The sequence below is a fragment of the Xenopus laevis genome, chromosome 2S (genome assembly GCF_017654675.1).
Source record: "Xenopus laevis strain J_2021 chromosome 2S, Xenopus_laevis_v10.1, whole genome shotgun sequence".
Lineage (NCBI taxonomy): Eukaryota > Metazoa > Chordata > Amphibia > Anura > Pipidae > Xenopus > Xenopus laevis.
Genome location: NC_054374.1, coordinates 54277726 through 54300454, shown reverse-complemented (window position 1 = coordinate 54300454; position 22729 = coordinate 54277726). Strand labels below are relative to the sequence as shown.

General features: G+C 41.7%; 1 protein-coding gene across 2 annotated transcripts in view; it reads left to right on the top strand.

Moving 5' to 3' along the window:
- Positions 1 to 22729, top strand: part of LOC108709437 (synaptotagmin-2) — an 80257-nt gene that overhangs the window by 23524 nt on the left and 34004 nt on the right. The window contains exons 4-6 of one of the 2 annotated variants that reach the window (XM_041583796.1): positions 4331 to 4468; positions 8038 to 8205; positions 8560 to 8727. In XM_041583796.1, coding sequence (XP_041439730.1) covers positions 4331 to 4468; positions 8038 to 8205; positions 8560 to 8727 — 474 coding nt within the window. Of the gene's footprint in view, positions 1 to 4321; positions 4469 to 8037; positions 8206 to 8559; positions 8728 to 22729 lie in introns of both variants that reach the window. The other variant, XM_018249245.2, reaches the window with a different exon arrangement.

The following is a 22729-nucleotide window of genomic DNA, read 5'->3' as shown; positions in this document are numbered from 1 at the left end:
AACGCTTTGCAGAATCTATAAGAAACAGTAATTCCTGACATTTTTTTATCTGTTATTCCAGATGTCTAAATATATAATGTTGAATTCGGGTAACAATAAACACGCTGCACAGTCTTGTCAAGTGCATAGATGAAGTTAATTATCACTTAAGGCAAATTGACACACTGGCCTGAAGGACGCCAAAAAAGCACCCAAAGTTACCATTCCGTACGGCATCCATTCTCTTCTCAGCCCAAAGTAGAGAAACCAACCTGGTTAGGGTGAGACAGGTTAAAAGGTGACAAAAAGCCCTTCATGAGGCAACACATGCAGTGTAAAGCATTCTAAAAACAGAAGGTATTTACATGCCTCATGCAACACATATAGCACTGCCTTCATACCAAAAATGAAATTTTAACTCTCACACAAGGTATTATGAGCAGAGACATGCAAATTATTCTTTTAGTTCCCGTGGCCAACTATGCATCAAGAACCGCTGGTTTTATAGCACAGATACAGCCTTATAGTTCAGAGCCATATATCAAAACTTGCAGACAGCCAGTTTCGATCTTGTTAGACCTAACAAGATCAAAACAGTCATTCTGTAGCTACCAAGCAAAAAAGGTATTGTGTTGCATAAAAAAGGGAATGAACTCAAGGGATAAAAACATAAATTTGCCTCTTTATAGGTCCCTGGAAAGGCCTCACCTGGAGTATGCAGTGCAGTTTTGCACTCCTGTCCTTAAAGGGATACTGTCATGGGAAAAAAATTTTTTTTCAAAATGAATCAGTTAATAGTGCTGCTCCAGCAGAGTTCTGCACTGAAATCCATTTCTCAAAAGAGCAAACTGATTTTTTTATATTCAATTTTGAAATCTGACATGGGGCTAGACATTTTGTCAATTTCCCAGCTGCCCCAAGTCATGTGACTTGTGCTCTGATAAACTTCAATCACTCTTTACTGCTGTACTGCAAATTGGAGTGATATCACCCCCCTCCCTTCTCCCCCCCAGCAGCCAAACAAAAGAACAATGGGAAGGTAACCAGATAACAGCTCCCTAACACAAGATAACAGCTCCCTGGTAGATCTAAGAACAGCACTCAATAGTAAAACCCATGTCCCACTGAGACACATTCAGTTACATTGAGAAAGAAAAACAGCAGCCTGCCAGAAAGCATTTCTCTCCTGAAGTGCAGGCACAAGTCACATGACCAGGGGCAGCTGGGAAATTGACAAAATGTCTAGCCCCATGTCAGATTTCAAAATTGAATATAAAAAAATCTGTTTGCTCTTTTGAAAAATGGATTTCAGTTCAGAATTCTGCTGGAGCAGCACTATTAACTGATTCATTTTGAAAAAAAAATTTTTTCCCATGACAGTATCCCTTTAAGAAGGATATGAATGAGCTGGAGAGTGTGCAGAGATGTGCAACTAAACTGGTTAAGGGGATGGAAGATTTAAATTATGAGGGTAGATTGTCATGTTTTCTCTGGAGAAAAGACACTTGCGAGGGAACATGATTACTCTTTATAAGTACATCAGAGGGCATTATAGACCACTAGTGGAAGAGCTATTTTTCCATAAAATGGATCATCGGACCAGAGGCCACCCCTTCAGACTAGAGGAAAATAACTTTTATTTGCAGCAATGGTTCTTCACAGTGAGGACAGTGAGATGATGATGTTGTGAGGGCTGATCCTGTTAACACCTTTAAGAGAGTCTTGGATAAGTTCAGACTGGGCCGGCGGGGCACCTGGAAAAATCCAGTCCTGTTCCCAAGCACTAAATTTCTTACCGCAGGTCGCGGCATATACAAGGTGCATGTGTGCATGTTGGGGGGGGGGGTTGCTGCTTGGTGGGGGAACCCAGTGACAGGGAACCCTGAGGGGGCCTTTCGACAGCAGCCATGGGCCCCCCAGTACGACCCTGTGCTTGGATGATTTATTGGACAAGCATAATATCCAAGGCTATAGTGATACTGAAATCTACAATTAATAAAGTTATTGGTGTATATAGTTTCAGTGGATGTGTGTAGGTATGTGCACTGGATTTCATCGGGAGGGGTTGAACTTGATGAGCTTTGGTCTTTTTTCAACCCAGCTTAACTATGTAACATGTGCATAAATCCTTCCTTGCTGTAGAATGATGTGAACATTGCATTGCCAACACTCACATCATTAATAACCATTAATGCCACCTTCTAAATAAACCTCTCAATAGAACGCCTAGGGTGAGGGAGACTAAAGTTCTTGATAACTAATCTGGTCACTGAACTGCTTATACAGTACTTCTGAATGTTCCTTCGTCAGTGCAATGGTGCAGACCTCTGTAGCAGCAATGCAACGAACATTATGAAATCTGCAGAAAAACATTCAGGTCCATGCCTCTAGCATAGCTTCTAATACTGTGTTATTGTTAAAGGGGTTGTTCACCTTTGAGTTAACTTTTAGAACGATGTAAAGAGTTATATTCTGATACTATTTGCAATTGGTTTCTATTTTTTAATCAGTTTGCAATTTCAGCAATCTGGTTGCTAGGGTCCAAACTACCCAAGTAACCATGCATTGATTTACATAAGAATATACTGCAGTATGAATAGGAGAGAGAATGAAAAGAAAGACGAGTAATAAAAAGTAGCAATAACAATAACTGCGTAGCTTTACAGTGCGTTTGTTTTTTAGATATGGTCCGTGACTCCCATTTGAAAGCTGGAAAGAGTCAGAAGAAAAAGGCAAATAATTAAAAAAAACTATACAAAAATACATATTGAAGACCAATTGAAAAATTATATTAAAATTATATATGTAGAATTGGCCATTCTATTACACATTAAAAGTTAACGTAAAGTTGAACAACCCCTTTAATGAAAATAACAGAAATATACACTCAAGCGTTTATGATGCAGTGCTTGAAAGTGGGGCATAGATGCAGACATAACTGAATGAAGAAATTAGTGACATTAATCGAAAGAAAATTGGGCATGTGACATGCTCAACATTTAAATAAATTCATAGGGCAATTAAAAGAATATGTTAGCATTTTAGAGAAAACTTGCAGTTTGCAGGGGATTAAAGGAGAACTAAAGCTTAACTAAGGAAGTAGGCCAGAAATGTTGTACATTGTGTTTTGGAGTTCTGTACAAGCCCAAAGCAACCACAGCCCTTTAGCAAGGAAGATCTGTGCCTCCAAAGATGCCCCTGTAGCTCCCTATCTTCTTTTCTGCTGATTCATTGCATGTGCTCTGTGCTCCTGTAAATTACTGAGCTTAGGGATCAAATCAAAATATACAGTATACATAGAATATAAATGTCACAATATAAGGCTGATTAGTACTTAATACAGATAATTACTACATGGCAGCTCAGAAACCAGTGCAATTAGCATCAAGGATTTAATAAGCCAGGACAGCGCTAATAAATGATGATGATGATGATGACAGGACATTCTCATTTTCTTCTAGATAATTTGCAACTACCCCCTTATCAGCTCTATATTCATCCCCTAATTTGCACATCATTCAGAATTTAAGGTATAGGAGAGGATGTGGGGCCCTGTTTTGTGCTCGCTGACACTTACCTCTGAATCTTATGCCAGATCTGCTGTAAGGTGCACAGAGCAGCCATTACCCAAGCAATAGTGCTGCCTGGCAACTCTCAGTGCTATTGCACCATTGCTCAGGGGAATTACTCCTATTAAATTTTATAAGTTTATAAGTCAAAGTTATTGATGCGATATATATTTTTTTTTGCTTATATTCATTAATTATATGAAACTATTGTTTGCAAAATGATTCTGTAGTCTTTCCAGCCAAAAAGCATGACAGAATTGTAATTGTTTTGTCAGGAGAATAGTAACATAATACAAGGAAATACAGCTCCCATCAAAATGGTGGAACAAAGAAAAATCTGTACATCTGAAAAATGAGGCTCATTTATAAACAATGGGCAAATTTGCATGTGGGCAATAATCCACAGCAACCAATCAGTGACTGACTTTTTCAGCCAGCTGCAGGTTGAACAATTAAAGCACACATTTGATTGGTTGCTAGGGCTATTGCATACATGCAAATTTGCCCAGTGTTTATAAATGAGCCCCAATGTCTTTTGTCAAAATTTTCTTGGGAGTAAATGGTAATAAACAGTAAAGCATATCGCAACATTATAATCTGTGATAAAAGACTGCAATTGTATCTAAAATGCTTGTGCATATGTGCCAGGAAGTTCCAATTTGTTGAGGGGAAGAAATGCATTCATTCTGATAAATAATGTCTTTTTTAAAAACATTTCTTGCTTAGGGAACAGGAGATGCTAAATGGTATGTAAAACAAATTATTTTTTTTAGAATGTGAAGGATGATGATGATGATGATGATGATGATGATGCAGAGACTGGGTTAACTGAAGGAGAAGATAAAGAGGAAGAGGAGAAGGAAGAGGAGAAGCTTGGAAAGTTACAATTCTCCTTGGACTATGACTTTCAAAATAACCAGGTAACAATAAAAATCCCCACTGCAAGCAGTAACCGTCTATGGGGCAAATTCACTAACCTGCGTAGTTGCGCTAGCTCAGGCTTCGCCACACTCCGCCGCACTTCGCCAGGCAAAGTTTCACCATGGCGCCGCTAATTCACTAAAATCTGAAGTTGCGTCAGGGAGGTGAAAGGTAGAGAAGTTGCTCTAGCGTTAATTCGTCAAGCAAAGCGAAGTTATGATAGCGATGCCTAATTGTCATACGGCGCCAAGTTAAAGTACAATGGACGTATGTGTAGCAGCAAAAACATTACACTACACAAGCCTGGGAAAACTTCATAAAATAGAGTTATTATTTTGCCCTATACATGTGCCCACTGTATAGTTTAGGTGCCATATGTTGGGAAATGTAGGGGGGAAGGAGGTTACCCCCCAAAATAATTACGATCTTTTTCAGCCTATCACCCTTAAAAAATGAAAAGACGCCAGCGTTTTTTGGGACTTCGAAAAAATTTCAACTTTTTGTGAAGCAAGCACTATCTAGTCTATTGCACTTCGCCTGGTCTGAGGTGGCAAAGACAAGTCTGGAGCAAGAGGTATCGTTCAGTAAAATGCGTAAGTTAGTGAATTAGCGTAGTTATGTCCCTTCGCCATAGCGCAACTTCGTCTGGCGTAAGGGTGCGAAGTAGCGATAGAGTAGGTCCACTTCACTAGCGAATTTACGCCAGCGCCTGTTAGTAAATCGGCGAAGTAACGAAATGACATCACAAATTTGCGGTAGCGTTAGCCGCTTAGTGCTTTAGTGAATTTGCCCCTATATACATGACTCCCATCTATCCAGAATAACGTGTGCTTTAAGGGGGAAGTTTACCTTTAAGTTAACTTTAAGTATGTTATAGAATGGCCAATTCTTTTTTTTTTTAACAGATTTTCTTTATTACATTTTAAACATCCATTTATATAGAAAGAAGAAAGAGAGAGTATTAAGAGAGATACCTCGGGATAATCCGAGGAAAAAGGAAAGAGGAAAGAAGGGATGGGTCTTCTTTAGGCGGCTCAAAGTATTGTTGATGCGGGTATGTCTAATTGGGCAGCCCAATGTGGGCAAAAGTGCATTGGTCAGTTTCTGTCCTTATATATCAATAGGCCTCGTCTTTTCACAATAAAAATGCAATTTTCTACGTTGGGGAGTCCAAGCTTACTCTCCGCATAATGCATTATTTCCGCCCAGAATTTCAGGACAGTCCCAGAATACATGTCTATAAGTACCTTGATCACGGTTACACTTGGGGCATACATCAGGGCAACCAGGATAGATCTGGGCCAGTCTGTGAGGTGTCAGGTATATGCGGTTAAGGAACTTCGTGTGTATGTACTTATCTCTACTAGAGATGTTAGTCTCAGGAATTTGACACAAAATCTCCTTCCAGTCTCCATCATTCAACTGGGAAAACTCAGGCTGCCATTTCTGGCAGAAATGTTGGAGCGGATCAAAGTCATCTCGCAGGAGAAGGGCATAGAACCAACTAAGTGACCTCACAAGTTCAGGGCATCTCAGATATTTTTCTAAAGTAGTCTCCACTACCACTGGGGCTCTGGAAACTGAGCTGATAATGCATGACATAATTGCAAAGCTCTAAAGAGCATGTTGTTTTGCAGGTCAAAGTCTTCCTTCAGCTGTGCAAATTGTTTTATCTCCCCAGACCCAACCATATCCCCCAAAAACGTAATCCCCACCACTGCCCAGGTGGCAGCATCAGGCAAATGCCTTAATTGTATCAGAGTGTCATTCCCCCACAGAGGGGACCACTGATTTATCTTACAGCAAGGAGATACCACCACTTTTTGGAAGACTGTACATACCGTCTTCATACTTGGTGTAAGAATATATATCGAGGCCAGAGCCTTGAATGAGGAGAGTATCCCTGCCTCAAGAACCACCGCCTGGTTGTTTGTATTGGGGTTCAGCCACCACCAGCATATACCAGCTGGCTTGCATAAAAGTATAGCAGGAAATTAGGAAGGGCCAATCCCCCTCTGTTAGCTGGAGCCTGGAGAGTCTGCCACCCAATCCTCGGACATTCCCCTGCCCAAACAAAACCACATACTATGGCGTCTAAGTGCCTAAACCAGTTCCTGGGGGGTATAACTGGAGAGTTATGAAAGGCATAAAGGAATTTTGGTAAAAAAAACATTTTCAATATATGTATGCGTCCAGGTAACGATAAAGGCAGATTTTTTTTGTGTCTTTTTGTATTTCTGTCCCAAGGTATCTGAAACTATCCACCCATTGTAATAGGGGGCCATGTCGTACGTCAATGGGGAAAATTAGAGATTTCCCCCAATTAACCCGGAGAGCGTAAAAATCTCCAAAGCCAGCGATCTCACTCAAGAGCTTGGATAGTGAGTCCCTCGGGTCTCAAGCATGTCATCTGCGTAGAGTGAAAGTTTTTCCTCCCACCTCTGCATCTGTAGCCCTTTAATTTGAGGGTTTGTTCTAATTTTAATAGTTAGGGGTTCAATCGCGAGGGCAAAGAGAAGGGTCGACAATGGGCATCCCTGTCGCGTCCCTCTAGCCAAGGGGATCTCACCAGATTACCCGAGTTTACCCGTATTCTAGCCCTGGGGGAATCATATAAGGCCTTAACCCACGCTATGTAGTTGTTACCTATTGCAAACCGAGAAAGGTTCTGCCACAGGTAGGGCCACTCTATAGTATCGAAGGCTTTCTCGGTATCTAAGGATACCACGATTCTCTCCCACATTCCAGTGTCGGACTGGCCCACCGGGAAACCAGGAAAAGTCCCGGTGGGCCCAGGTGTCAGTGGCCCTCACACTGCTAAACATTTGGCCTATTTCATGGCCATTCCCTATTCTTATGAGAACAAAGAGGCTAAATATTTGGAAAAATAGAGTATAGTATGTAAAGCAAAGAGACTAGGAAAATAGAGGTAGAGTGAGGAGAGGAAGAGTGGGGCCCTGGTCTAAGATGAATTGGTGGGCCCCTGGTTTGAGGTTTTTGGGTGGGCCCCTTGTGTCCCAGTCCGACACTGCCACATTCTGATGATTGTAAATATTAGTGTACAGGCATCTAATATTAATATCCGTGAGAATAGCCAATTCTAAGCAACCTTTCAATTGGCCTTCATTATTTCTTTTTTATAGCTTTTGAATATTGGCCTCCTTCTTCTGACTCTTTCCAGCTTTTCAATCTAAAAAAAACAATGTTCTGTAAGATGTTTTCTTGCTACCATTTATTACTCATCTTTCTTTCTTTTTCTCAGTCCCCCTCCTATTCATATTTCAGTCTCTTATTCAAAGCAAAGTAAATTGAACCCTAGCATCAGCCACCGCTCCCTTATATGCGCTCTGTATGGTGATGAAGAAGTAATGGGACCTTTAGAGGACAGGAAGGGGGAGCTTACGTTCCCCTCCCTCCTTCCAATATTGTGCTGATGAAGTAGATAGTTGAGTGATTGGTAATGCACTTGAAATCAAATTATAATCACTAATGTGAAGTATTGTGTTTTTCGTATTTTACTATTTTTTTTTTTTGGTCTGTTGTTAATGCGTGGCTTTTTTCTTAACAGATGCAAGTGGGTATCATCCAGGCAACTGAACTTCCAGCATTAGACATGGGGGGAACATCTGATCCTTATGTGAAGGTTTTCTTTTTACCAGACAAGAAAAAGAAGTATGAGACCAAAGTGCATCGCAAGACACTCAATCCAATTTTCAATGAGACATTTACATTCAAGGTGAAGCATAGAATACTTTTGTTAGATTTGACATCTATTTTCAATATTATGATTGGTACTTTAAACTTCGTTAAGACACATCTTTCCATAGCTCTAATATAATTAACAGTGGTAATTGCAAATTCAGGCTGAATCATTATTATTATTGCTTACAAAAAAAGTTCACAGCAACTACCTGGTATCGAAAGGTGCACCAATAAACCTGCACATGCATCTATAAATGTAGATAAACCCAAACCTTTTACTTTGTTGCTTATATTTCAATCAAATTTCTTATTATACTTTGCTTATTGGTTTCTAAAAAGAAGTATACATTCAAAAAAAACCTTAACTGTTTCTTTGGTTTTTTTCCAGATTCCATACCAGGAGCTAGGGGGGAAGACTTTGTGTATGTCCATCTATGATTTTGATCGATTTTCCAAGCATGATATCATAGGAGAAGTAAAGGTTGCTATGAACACTGTAGACCTAGGTCAGCCAATTGAAGAATGGAGAGATTTACAGAGTGCAGAGAAAGAGGAGGTGAGATTATATTTTTAAGGTTAATGTTTACAGATTTTAAATTTAACTTTTCTTGAGGGTGAATATTTGTGGATACACCATTCTTCAGTTTTAGAAAACATATAGACACATATCAACCCACATGGAATTTTCAAGATCCACACTATTTTGTCCTCCTCACCTGATCACTTGCCGGAGCAGCTTAGTCTCCGAATCACTTGACTCACAGTCAACCTGTACTCTTTCAGACTCCAGAGTGATGACAGTTTTACAGTTACAGTGATGCCAGTTCTGGGTTATGCAGAACGCAATGGGTAGTGCTGCAGCAATAACATATGGGGTTAGATAATGGTTAAGTAAGGATAAAAATAATTGAATGTCAGTAGTTCAAGGTCTGACTAGACACATGCTGTTCTCTTCCTGCAATTCCTTATGACATATATTTTTGATCTCTGCATAGCATTTTCATCCCTATTGCTCCCCCCCAGGGCCTGGGTCTGATTTCTTCTTCTGCTTTTCGTCAGATTTATGCCAATGTATACATAGCATTCAGAGGACAGGATGCATATTTACTTAGTAATATAGTAGATGAAGTTGATAAAGCACAAGAAGATGAAGTTGAAAAAGTTCAACTTTTGTCTAAGTGAAATATGCCTGATTCTACATTATTCTAGATCCAATTCCTAGATGATTCAGTGGAAGGAGAAAAAAAAATGTATAGTTGTTTTAATTGTAGTTCTATGAGTCTCTCGGAAGTAATTTAAACACACTGGCTACATATAAGCAAAGGTTTTTATTACATACATAGATGGAAAAGATATACATTACTAAGGAAGCACAGTATGCAAGCAACCCCTCTCTGCCTGTACGACTGGGAGATCCCTAAACAGTCCGCAGATTGAGGCTCAAATGGTTCACAGAAGGCACTGTGGCCACGCACGTAAGCCCCACAGCAGAATCTCAACTGACCAAATAGTGACCCCCAGTTTATATATGCTTTCAAACAGTAAGCTCATTGAGAGGCTTAGTCAATTACTCATAATAAGCTCATTTAATGATTTAGTCAATAACTCATAATGATTTGGTTAATAACAGATCTTGCTTACCATGTGCTCATCAGGATCTGGCCAGACTCCCAACAAGCACATCTGGAACAGAGATCTTATCTTAGCTAACTGGTAGCTGAATAGCATATTGTGCCCCTATCCATAATAAAGAAGAGTCTGATAAGGGCTTCAGAAACCATAAGCATATGGATAATACATATGAGAATAATGACCAAGTATTAGGTCATCGAGTTGATTACTTCCCATAATTTATCTTGCACAACTCTTCATTATACAGGATTATGGATTATAAGGCTGCTTTGTAAATACTATGATACAAAGCTTTGTTATATAATTATACATCATAAAGCTGTCTTTTTACACTATATTGGGCTCAACATACAACATTGGGTTCAACAGTAGAACAGTTCTTTGTATTATATTTTTATACAGTTCTTTATCAAAGTATTGCGATGAGCTATTGGGTTTAATCAGAGTATTACCATGAGCCATTATTGAAAAAAAAACTCCTATTAATACATTCCACCCTTTGGCTCCTGGTAATACACATAAAACACACTTCTTGTCCCCCCCCTTTTTTTTTTTTTTAATATTCTCTAACATTAAATGGTGGCTATTGAAAATACATGCTTTGATGATGAATTGAATCCTCTGGGCTGTTAATCTCATTATTATAAAGAAATGTGGCGTTATTATAGGTGGCAAACGTATCATGAAACACATTAATAGCCTAAAATCAGGTAACCAATCCCACTAACCCCCATGATTGTATCCTCTAACTCTAGGCATTTATCAGTATTAGAGTGTCTGTTCCTATGGACAAAAGCCTGTCCTGCTGCTTTTAACTAAACTTGATTTATATGTTGGAGCAGATATATATATTGGAAATCATTACGACTAATTATGAATTTTAGTTTCCACCCATTGATTTACAATATATACTGATCTGATCTCATAGACTGATAATATTCCCACTATTCTAAGGAGATAAACAATTATTGTACTGAAGTGAGCAACTAATTCTGAGTGAAGGACATCGCCTTGAACAAAAGATTAAACAAATCTCATGTACATTCCAGGTCATAAAATATTTCTACAATGATTCCTGTCCAGTGAGAGAATCTATGTCCACCAATAGAAATTTATTTCAGGCAAAAGTGGAAAAACATGTATAAGCATCCCTTTTGCTCTGCATTATTTTATTATAGTCTATTGGCTGGTCTAAACAAGTAGGCTGAGGGTAGGTTACACTGGAGGCTTTACAGAGTTAAACAGTGCTTAGAAAACATTCTGTTTACCATGTCATCGCCATGCATTTTTGTAACAAACTTGCCTTAATACAGACCATTGGCAACTGGGTATATTTCAGCAGAGTTTTAGTATCAACACACATTCTGCCACTGCCTTTCCAAAACACCAATACATGACCAGTATCCACAAACTCCAACCCATAAGGGCACAAATCACCCAGAGCATTCAAATCACTTGGGATGAGACTATCAAGTCTAACGGTGACTTCTTATAAACTACTATGTCCTTCAACAGAATTATATACTTTCCAATGTATTTTAGTATTATACACTCGATTATCTAGTATTGTCTAGGATTTAGGTATTCCATCCCTTTAATTAGTTTGGTCGTATGGCACTTTCTTAATCTGATATATATCCCTTTTAAGGACTAAAGCTTAAAACTGTTCCCTAGCCTGAAGGCAAGGCTGTAAGAGCAACATACAAAAAGGCAAAATCACATTTTATCCTTTGAGTTAATCCACCCCTTTTGTTTCTCTTTGTATACTACAAAATAGCATTTATTATTTTTGTAGTCACAAAATGACACTGCTTAGAACTAGTCAAGTTTTTATCCCATTACATTAAAGATGTGCTGTTACCCTATTCCCACATATGCAATCATTTTTGTACCTTAATATTACATTTTTGATACTATATTGCAATTATGGTTAACATTATGTTTCCCATAAGATTATGAATATCTGTAACCAGAGATCTTATGAACTGACCTTGTAATGTCTGTCATATAACAGACTATAACAATTCCGTTACCAATGATATAATAATGCTTGTGAATTTCAATTTATAAAACCAGTTGGACGAAAAGGCATTGAAATGGTCACTTGTAAAGTCCATGTTGATGATAACTTTTTTCTAAAAATAAATTAATGTCTAAAGAAGTTTTTCATCCATATTGAAATAAATTGTAGAATCTTTAGAACTGAAGTCTGTTGCAGATAAGCAATGTCCGAATCTGTGTTTACTGTCCATTGAAGATAAGCAATGTCCGAATCTTTGTTTACTGTCCATAGTTTGGCAATTAACTTGTTTGTTAATTCAGTAATTGCAGCCATGTTATACATCTACAAAACAAAGGATCAAGGTAGCATCAGTTCTTAGCATTTAAGATCTGATTTATAACTTTTTATCAACTTTTTTTTTACATTTTTGTCATTTTATCAAGACTTTTATGTCTCTTATTTTGCATCAACATTGTCTTAAATCACAAAGACAAGACAAAACATATAAACACATAACTCATTCATGTGGGCCCTCTCACACTCAGAAACATACAAAACAAAAATGTTTTAGTAACTTGCAAGTTACAAGTTTCATTGTTAGGTATTTTACCGTGCTTCTGTCTCTTTTTTTTTTAGAGAAAAAAAATAAAAAAATGACCATGTTGAAAATTTTCAAAAATCACTATGTCTTAAATGTCCTACACAAAAATGTGTAAGCTTAAAAAAAATTGTAAGAAAAATAATGTCTACAATTTGTTAATCACATCCTTTATAGTATGCCATGGTTTATCCCCTCCTGGCCCATCAGTAATAAGGGGATACTTTCTGAATGCTCCTACTGCAGCCAACATTAACAAATTGGTAGGTTGTTGGCTAAAGGCATCTTGAATGGTGGAATCATGAGTTAGCTGCACAAATTTAGGTGCATCATCTTGATCTATAGAAATGCCTGCAGCTCCCATGTCATACAAACGTACTAGCCAAGTAGTCAAATTTTCCCCTGGCTGTTGTTTAAATTTCGTATGTATGTCAATAATTTGTTGTTGTGAAAAATCCTCCGTAATATTTGTATAATCTATAAATTGATTTAGAATTACTATCTTCCGTCAAGATAAAGATCTACATTCTCGATCGGAACCAGAGGAATTTTGTTCTTCAATTGAATTCCAAATATTACCATCCCAGACTTCTGGGTCCCAATCTGCAACAGCAATTGCAGCCTGCACTTTTCTCTGACTGATCTTTCCCTTTTTGTTTTTATAGTGTGCTATTCTTACAGCAGCTTTTTCTGTGTGACATTGTAACTGCTTTAGCTTTTTAGTTAATATATTATTCTCAGCTTCAGAAGTATTCAGCTGAGCAGCTTTTAACTGAGTTTCAGCAGAACCTAACTTCCTCAAGCTTCACTTTCTGTGTAATTAAATCAGAACAGTTTTGATGCATCTTTCTGTACCCAAACAAAAGGATCCAGCCTCGTCTAGAAAATTACTTCTTGACTCCCAAAAATGCAAAATGTCCTTTCACTAACTTTGAACTGCTGTTAATTGCAGTAACTTGGTATTTTCTCACTTTCTAAAAAAGTATCCAAGCCTTTCTTTAAAGGGGAACTATCACGAAACTATCACCGGACTCTCTATCCTTACCACAGGATAGGAACCTGCTGAAGGGACAGGTACGTTTTACCAGCGCCAAAGAATTTGAGAGACACACAGTTCCTAAGCGCACCAGTTGCCATAGCAACTGGAGCCCACGCCACTGCTCTCGCTCCCCACTGCCTGCACTAGCCAGGCTGACTGAGGCAAAACACTAGCTTACCGGAGAACAAGTAAGCCGTTCATCAGGCGCATTATTGTGACAGCGCACACAGCCCTCAGGTTAGCAAAACTCGCTGCCCCCAACTCCCCTACTGTTCCAACTCAGGGGCCTCTATTAAGGGCTCTAGTCGTCATTACACAAAGGCTAAAAGCTAGGCCTTTTTGGACCTCATTAATGACATGCCAACCACTGAGGCTAAAACAAAGCAGAAGGCAAAGTCTAAGGCAAAGAGGGCAAGGAGGACAGAGTGGGAGGACTCCCATCCTGCCCCAGACCCAGATGGTCCTATAGCTGACAACAGCCCTGAGCCTGGACAGCCACAACAGACAGAGCAAGCCCCCTTCAGGGGAACCACATTTGCCACAAACTGCCCCAGAAGACTGACTGGGCACCTCCCAGGCCCAGTTACACCATAACCAGCTGTTTGACCTGATACCAGCCGAATCTCAACTGTAGTCAGGGGAGATTAATCCACATTCTTCTGCCTCACTGATGAGCTCAAGGGACAGAGACCCTCACCTATGTCAGTTCAAGACAAGGGCGCAGGCTGCTCAGGGACATGCTCCAGACTTCCAGTTTCCAAGGCCGATAAGGTCCTGGGTATGTGTGATACAAATGTTACAAAATGGATGTACTGACATTAGTTGGAGTCAAGGGAACAACCGGAGTTGAGGTAATTAATATGGATATATTAACATTAGTTGGAGACAAGGGAACAGCAGGAGTTTAGGTAATTAACTTATAAACATGTTTATCAAGGAGGAAGCATATATCTCATTCACATGGTTATAATTTTAGGCATACAACTATTATTTTCATTCTCATGTTCACAGTTCTAGGCATATGACCATTATTTTGGTGTATGTCCACAATTAGGATAATGACCAAATTCTGTTATGATTGATTATTTTATTGTTACACTAGTATAAAAAGAGAACTCAGCGGAGGGGGCTTCGGGACTTCATCTACAAGCAGACGTTTTGTGTAGAACCTGGCCCTATTGATCTGGCTTTGAGAGTTTCGCTGTACTTGGCCTGGGGTTCCCCAGCTGATGTTCCTCTCAAAAGTCTGCCATGGGAAGCTCGGCTAGACATTGTGTTGTGTTCAATTGATGATCTATTAATTTTCTTACAATATATTATTCTTATCTTATGTTAATCGGTTTGTGCATGTGTTTTATTTCTATCCCTGCACGTGATAAGTCTGCCAAGGAGAGCTCGGCAAGACAGTATGCAGATAAAGAAAGCAAAGTCTTTCCCAGTATTCCAGTCTATTACACAGGCCATAGAAACGGAGTGGCACGCACTGGAGAGACGAATGAATTTGAGAAAGAAATTATTTACAAAGTCATCCTGGAATACAGAGTAAAATGGGATAAGCCTCCAAAGTAGATTCGGCCAATTATTGCTTATCTAGGTACACCACGCTACCTACTGAAGATGCCACAGCATTCAAGTATCCCATGGATAAGAAGATGGAAAATAAGTAGCCACTTTCAGAACAGCAACAGCCATGTTAGCCCACACTGCAAAGTTTTGGACACAAGAACTTTTGGAACATTGCCACCAAGACAAGTTTCTCCAAAGCCGCAACAGAGGTTCACCAACATCTTTCAGCAAGCAAGGCGGCCAGTACAGGCCAGTGCTAAACCTCAAACCACAAAACAAGTTCATAAAAAAACAACATTTCAAAATGGAGACACTATGCTCCGTCATAAACACAGTGGAACCAGGGCACTTCATGACGACCATAGATCTCAAGGATGTGTAAATACACATACCCATACATCAAAAACACCAGAGATTCTTAAGATTTGCAGTAGCTCAAGGGCCCTTCCAGTTTTGGACCGCAGCCCCACGTGTGTTTACCAAAATCCTGGCTCCAGTGGTTGCCATCTTACGACGAAGGGGCATCATGGCATTCCCTTACCTGGACTATATACTTATAAAGGGTCCGTCACTAAAGGTAATGGAATTTCACACACAGCAGACGCTCAACATACTAAATGAATTTGTATGGCTGATCAACCACAAAAAGAACGCTCTACAGCCATCGCGCCAGATTCACTTTATGGGGATGATTTTCAATTCAGAAGCCCAGATGGTCTCTCTCCCAGAAGACAAGATAGCTAATTTGCAGATCTCAATACGATGGTTCTCGACGAAACAGACGTCACCAGAAGACTGCCTCAGAATACTGGCCATAATGGTGTTATCAGTAGAGGCGATTCCGTACTCGCACTTCCATATGAGGGCACTTTAAACAGCATTCCTCCAAGTTTGGAACAAGAATCACAAGGATCTCTCACAAGTCATTCCTATCAACGACACAGTCAAGTCACAGATCACATGCTGGCTACAGACCCACAACCTCTCCCAGGGCCATCTCTGGGCACACCCGCAATGGAAATGAAAGCCTGACGGGCTGGGGGGCCCACATGGAAGGTCTGTCCTGCCAAAGGCGGTGGACTCAAGACGCGACACAATGTCACATAAACATCCTTGAGCTCGGGGCCACCTACACTTTTTGCCATTTGTCGCTACTTCTCAAGGCATCACCAGTCCGGGTGCAACCGGACAACGTAACCACAGTGGCCTATATCAACCACCAGGGGGGAACAAGGATCAGGGCGGCCATGGAAGAGGTGGGAAAAATCTTTGTATGGGCAGTAGAGATGTCGCGAACTGTTCGCCGGCGAACTTGTTCGCGCGAACATCGGGTGTTCGCGCTCGCCGGAAGTTCGCGAACGTCGCGCGACGTTCGCCATTTTGGGTTCGCCATTGTTGGCGCTTTTTTTTGCCCTCTCACCCCAGACCAGCAGGTACATGGCAGCCAATCAGGAAGCTCTCCCCTGGACCACTCCCCTTCCCTATAAAAACCGAAGCCCTGCAGCGTTTTTTCACTCTGCCTGTGTGTGCTGAAGAGATAGTGTAGGGAGAGAGCTGCTGCCTGTTAGTGATTTCAGGGACAGTTGAAAGTTTGCTGGCTAGTAATCGTTTTGATACTGCTCTGTTATTGGAGGGACAGAAGTCTGCAGGGGTTTGAGGGACATTTAAGCTTAGGTAGCTTTGCTGGCTAGTAATCTACCTTCTACTGCAGTGCTCTGTATGTAGCTGCAGTGGGCAGCTGTCCTGCTTCTGATCTCATCTGCTGACTGCTGCAATAACAGTAGTCCTTGTAAGGACTGCTTTTATTTATTTTTTTGTTGTTTTACTACTACTACTACTACTACTATAAGAGCCCAGTGCTATTAGTCTAGCAGTGTTGGGGAGTGGGACTGGTGTGCTAATCTGCTGCTCCTAGTAGTTCAGCAGCACCAACTTTAATTTTTTTTTTTTAATATTCATTTTTTTTTTATTTTACTTTTTTTTATTTTACTACCGCTGTAGTAGTGTATAAGTTGACCTTTTAGGCATTATTTGCCCTGTAGGCATTTTTTGCCCAGTGTGTTATTCAACCAACTGCCATCTAGCTGTGTGACCTTGTTCACATTCTGTCTAAATATCCATAATATTACCGTCTCCAGAAAAAACACCGGAGTGACTTTTTTCAAGCAGCCATAATATATTTTACGTAATCCGTATCCATCGCTGTAGTAGTGTATAAGTTGACCTTTTAGGCATTATTTGCCCTGTAGGCATTTTTTGCCCAGTGTGTTATTCAACCAACTGCCATCTAGCTGTGTGACCTTGTTCACATTCTGTCTAAATATCCATAATATTACCGTCTCCAGAAAAAACACCGGAGTGACTTTTTTCAAGCAGCCATAATAAATTTTACGAGATCCGTATCCACCGCTGTAGTAGTGTATACGTTGATCTTGTGGGCAGTATTTGCACAGTGTTTTCTTCAACCCGCCATCTAGCTGTGTGAGCTTGTTCACATTTTGTCTAAATATTGATAATATTATCGTCTCTAGAAAAACCACTTGAGTTACTTTTTTTCAAGCAGCATTCATATATTTTACGTAATCCGTATCCACCGCTGTAGTAGTGTATACGTTGACCTTGTAGGCATTATTTGCACAGTGTTTTCTTCAACCCGCCATCTAGCTGTGTGAGCTTGTTCACATTTTGTCTAAATATTGATAATATTATCGTCTCTAGAAAAACCACTTGAGTTACTTTTTTTCAAGCAGCATTCATATATTTTACGTAATCCGTATCCACCGCTGTAGTAGTGTATACGTTGACCTTGTAGGCATTATTTGCACAGTGTTTTCTTCAACCCGCCATCTAGCTGTGTGAGCTTGTTCACATTTTGTCTAAATATTGATAATATTATCGTCTCTAGAAAAACCACTTGAGTTACTTTTTTTCAAGCAGCATTCATATATTTTACGTAATCCGTATCCACCGCTGTAGTAGTGTATACGTTGACCTTGTAGGCATTATTTGCACAGTGTTTTCTTCAACCCGCCATCTAGCTGTGTGAGCTTGTTCACATTTTGTCTAAATATTGATAATATTATCGTCTCTAGAAAAACCACTTGAGTTACTTTTTTTCAAGCAGCATTCATATATTTTACGTAATCCGTATCCACCACTGTAGTAGTGTATACGTTGACCTTGTAGGCATTATTTGCACACTGTTTTCTTCAAACTGCCATCTAGCTGTGTGTATTATCGTTTCCAGAAAAACCAACTGAGTTTTTGTTGTTGTTGTTTTTTTAAAAATAATGCCAGGCAAAGGCAGACCGCCACGCAGAGGCCGTGCTAGGGGCCGTGCTGCTATGCAATCCTGTGGCCCTAGCAAATTGCCCAGTTTTAAAAAGCCAATGACCCTGAACTCCCAAAATGCTGAAGAGGTAGTTGACTGGCTTACACAGCACACCCCATCCTCTACCGTTTCTAACTTTACCACAACATCCTCCTCATCCTCCACTGCTATGGCCACCCCACGTAACACTTCCTCCACCACCGGTGCCCCTTCTTCACTGGAGTCAGAGGAGTTATTTTCCCATGAGTTTCTTGAACTGAGTAATGCGCAACCATTATTGCCAGAAGAAGATGAAGGAGATGAGGACCTTACACCAGATTTAATTCTGGCAGAGAACACGATAGAGATGGACATAATGAGTGATGAGGAGGAGGTCCCCGCTGCTGCTTCCTTCTGTGATGTGTCAGAAGAAATTGATGCATCTGAGGAGAATGATGATGAGGAGATTGATGTTTTGTGGGTGCCTAGTAGAAGAGAGCAAGAGGAGGGTAGTTCAGATGGAGAGACGGAGAGTCAGAGAGGCAGTAGGAGAATAAGACTTAGAAGAAGCAGGGAGGACAGCCCGCAGGGATCAGTAGGGCAACAACATGTATCGGCACCTGTGTTCAGCCGGCCAACGCACCCGCCATTGCCGCCAATGCCGCCAACTTCTACTGTTACCGCCAGATCGCACACTTCCAAAAAGTCAGCAGTGTGGGATTTTTTTAATGTGTGTGCCTCTGACAAAAGCATTGTAATTTGCAATGAGTGCAGTCAGAAACTGAGCCTTGGTAAGCCCAACAGCCACATAGGTACAACTTCTATGCGAAGGCACATGAGCGGCAAGCACAAAGCACTTTGGGAGCAACACCTCAAAGGCAACAGGCAAACTAAAAGCCACACTCCTTCTGGTCCAGCATCTTACTGCTCTACCTCTGCTCTCCTTGACCCGTCTGAACCACCCTCCACTCCGCCTTCCACCTTGACCACCTGTTCCCATTCCCAGTCATCTGCCACCAGCCAAGTTTCTGTGAAGGCCATGTTTGAGCGTAAGAAGCCAATGTCTGACTGTCACCCCCTTGCCCGGCGTCTGACAGCTGGCTTGTCTGCACTCTTAGCCCGCCAGCTTTTACCATACCAGCTGGTGGACTCTGAGGCCTTCCGCAAATTTGTAGCAATTGGGACACCGCAGTGGAAGGAACCCAGCCGCAATTTTTTTTCTAAAAAGGGAATACCACACCTGTACCAACATGTGCAGAGCCAAGTTACCGCATCTCTGTCACTTAGTGTTGGGCCAAAGGTCCATATGACTACTGACGCATGGTCCTCCAAGCATGGTCAGGGCAGGTATGTCACCTACACTGCCCACTGGGTGAACTTGGTAATGGCTGGGAAGCAGGGAATGGGTAGCTCAACAACAACAGTGGAGTTGGTGTCACCGCCACGGATTGCACGCGGTTCTGCCACCACCTCTACTCCTCCATCGCTCTCTACCTCGTCTTCTTCCTCTTCTTCTTCTTACTCTGCTGCTGGGTCCTCCTTCTCCTCCTCCACACCTGTGCACCCCCAGCTCCCCCTAGGCTATTCGACGTGCCAGGTACGCCGTTGTCACGCTGTCTTGGGGATGACGTGCCTGGAAAGCAAAAACCATACCGGATCTGTACTCCTGTCATCTCTGCAGTCACAGGCCGATCGGTGGCTGACCCCACACCAACTGCAGATCGGAAAAGTGGTGTGTGACAATGGAAGCAATCTGTTGGCAGCGTTGAGACTGGGCAATTTAACACATGTGCCCTGCATGGCACATGTGTTAAATTTAATAGTCCAACGTTTTGTCTCCAAGTACCCAGGATTCCAGGACGTTCTCACCCAGTCCAGAAAGGTGTCGGCCCATTTCAGACGTTCCTACACAGCCATGGCACGCCTTGCTGACATTCAGCAGCGCTACAACATGCCAGTCAGGCGTTTGATTTCTGACAGCCAGACTCGCTGGAATTCAACGCTCCTTATGTTGGAACGTCTGCTGCAACAACAAAGGGCCGTCAACGAGTACCTTTTTGAACTGGGTGGTAGGACTGGATCTGCAGAGCTGGGGATTTTTTCCCCCGTTACTGGGTGCTTATGCGCGATGCCTGCAGGCTCATGCGACCTTTTGAAGAGGTGACAAATATGGTCAGTCGCACCGAAGGCACCATCAGCGACCTAATACCCTTCGCTTTCTTCCTGGAGCGTGCCGTGCGACGAGTGACAGATGAGGCTGTAGACCAGCGTGACGAGGAGCTGGAAGCGCGCGATTTCTGGTCGGAATCACCAGAACGAACCCAGGCACCTGCTGCAACGCAGGGAGAGGTGCCAGAAGTGGAGTCAGAGGAGGAAGGTGGCTTTGTGGAGGAGGAGGACCAACAGGAGCAGGCTTCCCAGGGGGCTAGTGGTGACCTTTTGGGGACCCCTGGTCTTGTACGTGGCTGGGGGGAGGAGACCGTGGATGATGCAGTCCTTGATAATGAGGAAGCGGAGATGGATAGCTCTGCATCCAACCTTGTGAGAATGGGGTCTTTCATGCTGTCATGCCTGTTGAAGGACCCCCGTATCAAGAGGCTTAAGGAGAAGGACCTGTACTGGGTCGCAACGCTACTAGACCCTCGGTACAAGCATAAAGTGTCAGAAATGTTACCAACATACCACAAGTCCGAAAAGATGCGGCATTTACAAACCAGCCTGCAAAACATGTTGTACAATGCTTTTAAGGGTGATGTCACTTCAGGAACTCATCAACATTCCAGGGGCAGAGGTGCCAGTAATCCTGCCACGAGCGCACCTGCAAGGACAAAGCCCTTTGGCCAGTCTGTAACGTCAGACATGCAAATGTTTTTCTGTCCAAGGCAGCGCCACAACCCTTCTGGATCCACCCTCAAAGAACGCCTCGACCGGCAGGTAGCGGACTACCTGGCATTAACTGCAGATATCGACACTCTGAGGAGCGATGAACCCCTGGACTACTGGGTGTGCAGGCTTGATCTGTGGCCAGAGCTGTCACAATTTGCCATGAACCTCTTGTCTTGCCCAGCCTCAAGTGTGCTCTCAGAAAGGACCTTCAGTGCAGCAGGAGGGATTGTAACTGAGAAGAGAACTCGCCTAGGTCACAAAAGTGTCGATTACCTGACCTTTATTAAAATGAATGAGGGGTGGATCTCGGAGGGTTACTGCACGCCGGAAGACTTGTTCTGACTTCTATGCAGCTGTCCTTCTCTTCAAGCCTCATGACTCCACACACAGCTGTCCTTTAGCGTCCTCCTCCCTCCGCCACCGTTACAAACTAGGGTGCAAACCCTACTGGTTTAATTTTTTCTGGCCTCTGTGCTTCAGTGGCTGCAACCAAAAAAACTGGGCAAACAATGTCTACAAGGTCAACGTATGGCAAAAAATGACTATTTTCAGCATTTATATGGCATATTTTTTCTGGCAACTGTGCTTCAGTGGCTGCGACCAAAAAAATGCATATTTTCTGCATTTATATGGCATAATTTTTCTGGCCTCTGTGCTTCAGTGGCTGCAACCAAAAAAATTAATATTTTCAGCATTTATATGGCATAATTTTTCTGGCCTCTGTGCTTCAGTGGCTGCAACCAAAAAAATTTATATTTTCAGCATTTATATGGCATAATTTTTCTGGCAACTGTGCTTCAGTGGCTGCGACCAAAAAAATGACTATTTTCAGCATTTATATGGCATATTTTTTCTGGCCTCTGTGCTTCAGTGGCTGCGGCCAAAAAAACTGGGCAAACAATGCTTACAAGGTCAACGACCTAGAACTAGAACTTGACACCCAAAAATTGAGAGACAGAGGGTTCCCAGAACAAGTAATTAGTACTTTACTCAAGGCAAGAAAGCAGACCACTTAAAAGGCCTACCATAGAATTTGGAAGGTGTTCCAGAATTGGTGCAAGATTAATGACTTACAGTGGCAGCAGTGCTCGACACCCCAATTCCTCAGCTTCTTACAAGGGGGTCTTGGACAATGGTCTTGGCTTGGCTGCCCTAAAGACACAGGCATCTGTGCTATTGGTCCTTTTCCAGGTCCAGTGGGCTTTACTGCCCGAAGTCAAGCAGTGTTTCTAGGTGGTCCTGCACATCAAACCACATTTCAAAGACCGTAGGGCCTCCCAGGAACTTGAACTCCGGTCCTGCAAGATCAAATTCCTGACTTGGAACGTGACTTTTCTCCTGGCAATTTCCTTGGCAAGGTGAGTTTCTGAACTGTAGTCAATTAGACTTGGTTGGCCTTCCAAAAGGATAAGGCGGTCCTCAGAACACTGTATGCTTTCTTACCAAAAGTGGTATCGTCATTCCACATTAATCAGGAAATTGTAGTTCCGTCACTCTGCCATGATCCTAAAAATGAGGCTGAAAG